Here is a 7,834-nt window from a genome sequence, read left to right on the forward strand (position 1 = left end):
CGTTTTCATAAGGTTAATTTTTTAGTTAGTATGTAAAACCTTTTTTTTTTATTTTATCTAAAAGAATGTTAGATTTACAATGTGTTTCAGAATAGAGTCGTTTTTCCAAAGGGTTTGCATTTGAGAACTTTATTACACAAGCTAAAGTGATTTAGGTGTCCACGTGTAAGATGAGATGGAGTCGTTTTTCCAAAGGGTTTGCATTTGAGAACTTTATTACACAAGCTAAAGTGATTTAGGTGTCCACGTGTAAGATGAATGCGTACTTCGGTCCGATCTGACTGTCTGCTGGGGGAAGTAGCAAGGATGGTCAGGGCAGTAGTCTTGCACGGCTCTTCTCTTTTACCTGACTCAATCATGTGTATTAAATGGGGCGAGACAGGGAGGCAACTTGGCATTTGTGAATCTTGTCTGCTTTTGAGTGGGCTTCAGGTGTCTGTAGTAATGGATCGCTCTGAAATTGCATAAAAGGCTTGAAAATTACTATTTTACTTTACAATTTTTTGTTTTTTTCTTCAAATATAGATATAATTTAGAATTTTTAAGTGTTTAATTTCATGTTTCATTGAAGAATTACCGCAACACTGCAATTGCTGGAATCTCCCTTATAGTAATGTAAATAATAATGTAAATGTTTTACCATTTAACTTCAAGAGAACTCCAAATTATTCCTGAAGTCTTTGAATTACTCTCTCGATATCATTGTTTGTAAACTTATCAATAAAATATAAAAAAAGGAAGGAAAAGGAAAGCATTCAAGGGCCTAGTAACATTGCTTTTCCTCAGAAAAAAATCTTTGCATTAAGTCTCTGGTTACTAGGTGGGACAGGGGATGGCCTTGGTGGGCTTTCCATTTCCTCCTTTTTATTAATAAGTTTATATTTCTATTAGAGAAAACACTACTTACTTATACAGTCATGAAAGATTTAACCTTAAATGCTGAGCTTCAAGCACACCTACCCTGCAGGTGTTCTAAGAAAAGAAAACGGATACTGTCAAGAAATATCAAAGAAAACGGGACGCTTGCCATCCACTGGCTCATGTTGGATGAAGGGTGACTCACCTAAGTCATTCTTGGTCAAATCGTGAGATTAATGGTTGATGAACGTTAATTTTTCTATGATTTTCTGGCATTTAGAAGTTTCAGCAAATAGGTTTCCATGAATTTTTTTATCTATGTCATTGATTTCAGTGTCTGTATTTCAATTATATAAAGAAACCTGTAGCATATTTGGCATTTAATCTTCTGCAATAAAAATCCTTGAACAATTTTTCTAAGTTTTTCTCCAGCCATATAATGATTTCATTTAAGTGTATACTTAAGTATACTTCTCTACCTATGGTTCAGGTCAATACCTTCAAGATTGATAAGAGGTTTTTGAGGAATATTAATTGATGGAAATAACAAGGCCATTATTACCATGACTATAGTAGTCGGAAAAAACTGCTTGAAACTGCTGGATTAATCAGTAGACTTTAGTCTGAAATGAATTGCTAAGATACAGTTCAGCCATCTTGATTTTGTATATTCATAAAACATTGGTACTGCTGCTCTCATACACCAGTGGTGGGTGAACGAACTCTGTAATGTGGGGAATCAAAAGCAGTCCAAGCGGACAAGTGCCTAGTTAGGAGAAAGGACTATTTCGTGAGCCTTTTGGTCCACTTTTCGTAGGGAATAAGGCATTATCTGGTGCTTAAGGGGTAGGGGGGGCGTTTAGGGAGAACACTCTGTCATATGAGGTTTAATATAGGGAGAATACCTAGAGTAGTTCCATTTTCTTATGTTTTTATTCCGTTTTCTTTTCATTTCACGTTTTTTGTTCATATAACAGCACGTTTTCTTTTTATATAACAGGGTAACTAAATTAAAATATGTAATACCTTTTATATGCATTTTATTTCTGAATCCATAAGATGTTACAGAGTTTGAATGAGGTTACAAAGGCCATTATCGTTTCATGATATCCAAAAAATATTATACTTAAAATTTCTATTACATATAGCAAATTAACATGGCCAAAAATGTTTTTTTTTTTTTTTTTCATGAAAAGCCTTGTGGCCACACTGCCAATGGGCTCCTGAATAAGAAAGGATTTACAACAATCAATAATTGATGTGCCATATTAAATAGCATAAATGCCTACAAAACAATATATCAAAAGGTTTATTAGTGATATTGAGTAAAAGATATTTGAATAACTAATAAGAAACAACTTCTTTCATAAAGAAAACAAGACGACTTAGGTTGCACAATCATGATGTTTATCCATAAAAAAAAGTATTCTTTTTAAATATCCCCCTTTAGAAATGATAAAAGCCTAGAAATTTGCTCATCAAAATTGAAATAGATAGGGAAGACTAGTCTTGTATGACAGAGCTCAACTTTGAGAAACTTCTGCTTAGTAGACTATTCCAAGAAATGCCTTGTGAGACTGGTACAAGCACGCAAAGCCAATATTACTTAAAATATGGGTGTTTACAAATCAAATTAGACATTTCACGAAATAGCTTACTGAACAAATTTTCTGAGAGCCAAGCTTTCTCATTTAAAACTAATTTTACTATCTATGTCAGTTTTTAAAAAATGAACAAAATCTTGAGTTTTAAAATTGCTTATAGGGTTTATATAGAAATTACCTCCCCTTGGTAAATCGCATGATTGCTCAACAGGAAGCCTCATTTCCGTTATGATGGAAATAACTTTTCTATTTAGCTATTCAAAATTTACATCTAAATATTTGAAATCCTCCTCCTATTCAATGTACAGCTATAAGCATCTCAATTCAAAAATATTAAATATTTATCTCGGTTTCAAGTGACAAAATAGTATTCTATATAAGAAGCTACTGGTTTTAAGCTTTTGTCTCTGCCTTGCACCTAAATCATGAAGAAAATACCATTTCTTATATCTTATTCATATATATATATATTTTTTTTTCATTAAATCCGAAGATTAATTTTACCTATAAAACCACTTTTAATGGGTTTAAATCATGCAATCTCTCATTCCTACCACAATGAAAAATGTCAACAAATACACTAACCTCTAATATCCCAAAAATTATGTCCCTTTTACAAGTACTAACCTTTAAAACACTCCTTAAAAAGACTACATCAAAAGATATTTCACAGACATTCACAAAGTTGTTTTTTGAAATCTTTAATTACTCTTTCTGTGAATTTCCTTTAGCTAATACTATCCTGAATATGTAATCGATTATGACACCATGGTTTTTTTTTTTTTTTTTTTTTTTTTTTTTTTTAAACATTTCCTTAGGTGGAAATATTCCCTTCCTAAGTCCCTTCAAGCTTACCTATCAAGAATATGATGTACTCTGAGCCTTCTATTTACAAAATATTAATCTTACCCCTTTAAATTAGGTATACCTAATAATTTAAGCCTTTCAAGAATATCTTATCAAAGTTACTCTTAAGCCATCCACTTTAAGAATCATTCGTTGAATGCTAATTCAAAACTACGTCTGTTTCCTTCTCTTAAAATTATAATTGAAAAAAGCTAATCTTTCCCTGGGACTCCTAATTTAACTACTATACCTTCCTTAAGACAGTTTAGTATAAATTTTATATGTAAAATATTCCATACTACAACTATTATTAACTACGCTGACTTTATTTAAGAGTATACAGCAGTTAATTGTATTCAGCATTTGCCAAGCATAAAACCAGTAAATTAGAAATTACATTATCTTAATAGCAATGTTGTCACTTAATATTTTGAAACACTAAAAGACCCGTTTACATGATTTTTTTTTTTTTAAAGAACATTCTACTATAAACAAGCATTTTGAATGTTATACGGGACTATATTAATTATTGTTAATATTTTGAAAAGATAGTTTAATGAAAATTATTAAAATTTTTAATAGTTTGAAATTTAACTTGAAGATAAATTGAGTAAGAGTTCCTAAACAACCAGAAATTCTAATTAAGCTGTTATTACTTTTTGTACGGTGAATATAACCTTGATTGCACGAGAGAGAGAGAGAGAGAGAGAGAGAGAGAGAGAGAGAGAGAGAGAGAGAGAGAGAGAGAGAGAGAGAGAGAGAGAGAGAGAGAGAGAGAGAGAATTATATTAGCCTTCTGATACCTAGCAACACTACAGAACTTCATAGAGAGATTTTCACAAATAATCATAATCAATCTACTTGTATTTGTTCCCTTAGACCTCCACAATGCTTCTACTATCCTTGCCTCCCGCTACACCACATATATGGACTACTTTCTTGCAGAATATGAGAACCTATTCAATAAATGAAAAGTAAAAATGTTTACTTATTGGGCTCTCCCTCTGTCACAATGAAATTTAAAATTTTACAGAATATCGGTGATATTAAAGGTGGGAGGATATACAAGGGTATTTTGAAACAATTCAAAATTAATATCCTATTTTTTTTTCTTTTCTCTTATATTTATAATAGTAATAATAACATAAGCTATTTTCCACACTAAGCTGCCACAGAATAGAAAAAACAGATATTGCCTTAAACAAATATGGGTGCAGCTTTGAAGGAAGGAAGGAAGGAAGGAAGGAAGGTACGGAACAGAATGGAAGGAAGGTACGGAACAGAATGGAAGGAAGGTACGGAACAGAATGGAAGGAAGGTACGGAACAGAACGGAAGGAAGGAAGGACAGAAAGAAGGACAGAAAGAAGGAAGGACAGAAAGAAGGAAGGAAGGAAGGAAGGAAGGAAGGAAGGAAGGAAGGAAGGAAGGAAGGAAGGATGGAAGGAAGGAAGGAAGGACGGAAGGAAGGAAGGAAGGAAGGACGGACGGACGGAAGGAAGGAAGGAAGGACGGACGGAAGGAAGGACGGACGGAAGGAAGGACGGAAGGAAGGACGGACGGAAGGAAGGACGGACGGAAGGAAGGACGGACGGAAGGAAGGACGGACGGAAGGAAGGACGGAAGGAAGGACGGACAGAAGGAAGGACGGACGGAAGGAAGGACGGACGGAAGGAAGGACGGAAGGAAGGACGGAAGGAAGGACGGACGGAAGGAAGGACGGAAGGAAGGACGGACGGAAGGAAGGACGGACGGAATGGAGTGAACAAACGGAAGGAAGTTAGGAGTGAACGAAAGGAAGGAAGGAAGGAAAGAGTAAATGGAAGGAAGGAGTAAATGGAAGGAAGGAGTAAATGGAAGGAAGGAACAAATGGAAGGAAGGAACAAATGGAAGGAAGGAACAAATGGAAGGAAGGAGCAAATGGAAGGAAGGAAGGAGCAAATGGAAGGAAGGAAGGAAGGAGCAAATGTAAGGAAGAAAGGGAGGAAGGAAGGAAGAAAGGAAGGAAGAAAGGGAGGAAGGAAGGAAGAAAGGAAGGAAGAAAGGAAGGAAGGAAGGAAGGTACGGAACAGAATGGAAGGAAGGTACGGAACAGAACGGAAGGAAGGAAGGAAGGACAAAAAGAAGGAAGGACGGAAGGAAGGAAGGACGGAAGGAAGGCAGGACGGAAGGACGGAAGGACGGACGGACGGAAGGAAGGACGGACGGACGGACGTAAGGACGGACGGACGGAAGGAAGGACAGAAGGAAGGAATGGAGTGAACAAACGGAAGGAAGTTAGGAGTGAACGAAAGGAAGGAAGGAAGGAAGGAGCAAATGGAAGGAAGGAACAAATGGAAGGAAGGAACAAATGGAAGGAAGGAAGGAAGGAAGGAAGGAAGGAGCAAATGAAAGGAAGGAAGGAAGGAGCAAATGGAAGGAAGAAAGGGAGGAAGAAAGGAAGGAAGGAAGGAAGGAAGGGAACGAACGAACGGAAGGAAGTTAGGAGCGAACGGAAGGAAGTTAGGAGCAAACGGAAGGAAGTTACGAGGGAATGAAAGGAAGGAAGAATGGAAAGAAGGAAGGAAGGAAGAATGGAAAGAAGGAAGGAAGGAAGGAAGGAAGGAAGAAAGGGAGGGAGCGAACGAACAGAAGGAAGTTAGGAGCGAACGAACAGAAGGAAGTTAGGAGCGAACGAAAGGAAGGAAGGAATGAACGAATGGAAGAAAGGAAGGAAGGAGCGATTGGAAGGACGGAAGAAAGAAAGAAAGAAAGTAAGAAAGAAAGGAAGGAAGGAAGAAAGAAAGGAAGGGAGGAAGGAAGGGAGGAAGGAAGGAAGAAAGGAAGGAAAGAAGAAAGGAAGGGAGGAAGGAAGGAAGGAAGGAAGAAAGAAAGAAAGAAAAGAAGGAGCGAGCGAACAGAAGGAAATAAGGAGTGAACGAACGGAAGGAAGTTAGGAGGGAACAAATGGAAGGAAGTTAAGAGCGAACAAAAGGAAGGAAGGAAGGAAGGAAAGAAGGAAGGAAGGAAGGAAAGAAGGAAGGAAGGAAGGAAAGAAGGAAGGAAGGAAGGAAGGAAGGAAGGAAGGAAAGAAGGAAGGAAGGAAGGAAGGAAGGAAAGAAGGAAGGAAGGAAGGAAGAAAGGAAGGAAGGAAGGAAGGAAGGAAGAAAGGAAGGAAGAAATGAAGGAAGGAGTAAACGAACAGAAGGAAGGAAGGAGCGAACGAACAGAAGGAAGGAAGAAGCGAACGAACAGAAGGAAGGAAGAAGCGAACGAACGGAAGGAAGGAAGGAGCGAACGAACGGAAGGAAGTTAGGAACGAATGGAAGGAAGTTAGGAAGGAACAAACGGAAGGAAGTTAGGAAGGAACGAACGGAGGGAAGTTAGGAGGGAACGAACGGAAGGAAGTTAGGAGGGAACGAACGGAAGGAAGGAGTGGAAGGAATAAAAGAATGGAAGGAAGGAATGAAGGAACAAATGGAAGGAAGGAGTGGAAGGAAGGAGTGGAAGGAATAAAAGAATGGAAGGAAGGAATGATGGAACAAATGGAAGGAAGGAATGAAGGAAGAAATGGAAGGAAGGAATGAAGGAAGAAATGGAAGGAAGGAAGGAAGGAGCAAACGAACGGAAGGAAGTAAGGAAGTAAGGAAGGAAGGAAGGAGCAAACGAACGGAAGGAAGTAAGGAAGGAAGGAAGGAAGGAAGGAAGGAAGGAGCGAACGAACGGAAGTAACTTAGGAGATAACGAAGGGAAGGAAGTTAGGAGAGAACGAAGGGAAGGAACAGAGAGAGAGAGAGAGAGAGAGAGAGAGAGAGAGAGAGAGAGAGAGAGAGAGATTAAATAGTATGCATAGAGATAAAATTATATACGTAGTTGCAATAATTAGTAGTAAGTTATATTCATAGATAATAAATACATTTTAATATACAATTATAGAATTAATATGAATCAACTGTCAAAAAGATGATTAACGTTAATTTCCCTTCAGTTAAAAAATTGAAACACTTGTTTACAGTAGCTTACACAATTTAAAAAATGATCCCACACAGAAGTATATTAAGATATCAAGAGGAAATTGACATTTGAGTAAACAGCTATAAAATAAAAACAGATTTAGAGTCAAAGTTATAAATGGGAAGTCCTTCCTCATTCATATTTTTAAGTCTTAATTTGTTGTTCATGTTCAATTTCCCCACTTTTCTTAAACAATCACAATAGAACACCAACCCACTTAACATTAACTATAATTCAGTTTGAATATTTTAAGGGGTAATAGGAATGCATAATTACTTAATATATCTGTTCGTTCTTCATTTAGTCAAGTTCGTATTTACAAACTAGATCTCAGGCCAGTAAACGAATGGGTGTTCTTGTATATTATCAAATAGATATTGGGAAATTGTATTCTAAATTTTGATAAAAAAATCTGATGTTGATCTGAACCAAATTATCAAGTAAAATTCAAAGTTTTTTATATGAAAGAAAAACTGCTCCCGTGTATTTTAATAACGCTAAGATGATCAAGTTAAAAATTAGTAAAATTAGCT

General features: G+C 36.6%; 1 protein-coding gene across 1 annotated transcript; it reads right to left on the reverse strand.

The window, feature by feature from the left end:
- Positions 1-1,906: 1,906 nt before the first annotated feature.
- LOC137658683 (DNA-directed RNA polymerase II subunit RPB1-like) lies at positions 1,907-5,890 on the reverse strand (the record flags this gene model as incomplete). The annotated part of the gene is made up of 1 exon (XM_068393665.1): positions 1,907-5,890. A coding segment is annotated over one exon (1,491 nt), but the record flags the coding sequence as incomplete, so codon positions are not given.
- Positions 5,891-7,834: the final 1,944 nt, after the last annotated feature.

This window comes from Palaemon carinicauda, chromosome 1, assembly GCF_036898095.1.
Source record: "Palaemon carinicauda isolate YSFRI2023 chromosome 1, ASM3689809v2, whole genome shotgun sequence".
NCBI classification, from domain to species: domain Eukaryota; kingdom Metazoa; phylum Arthropoda; class Malacostraca; order Decapoda; family Palaemonidae; genus Palaemon; species Palaemon carinicauda.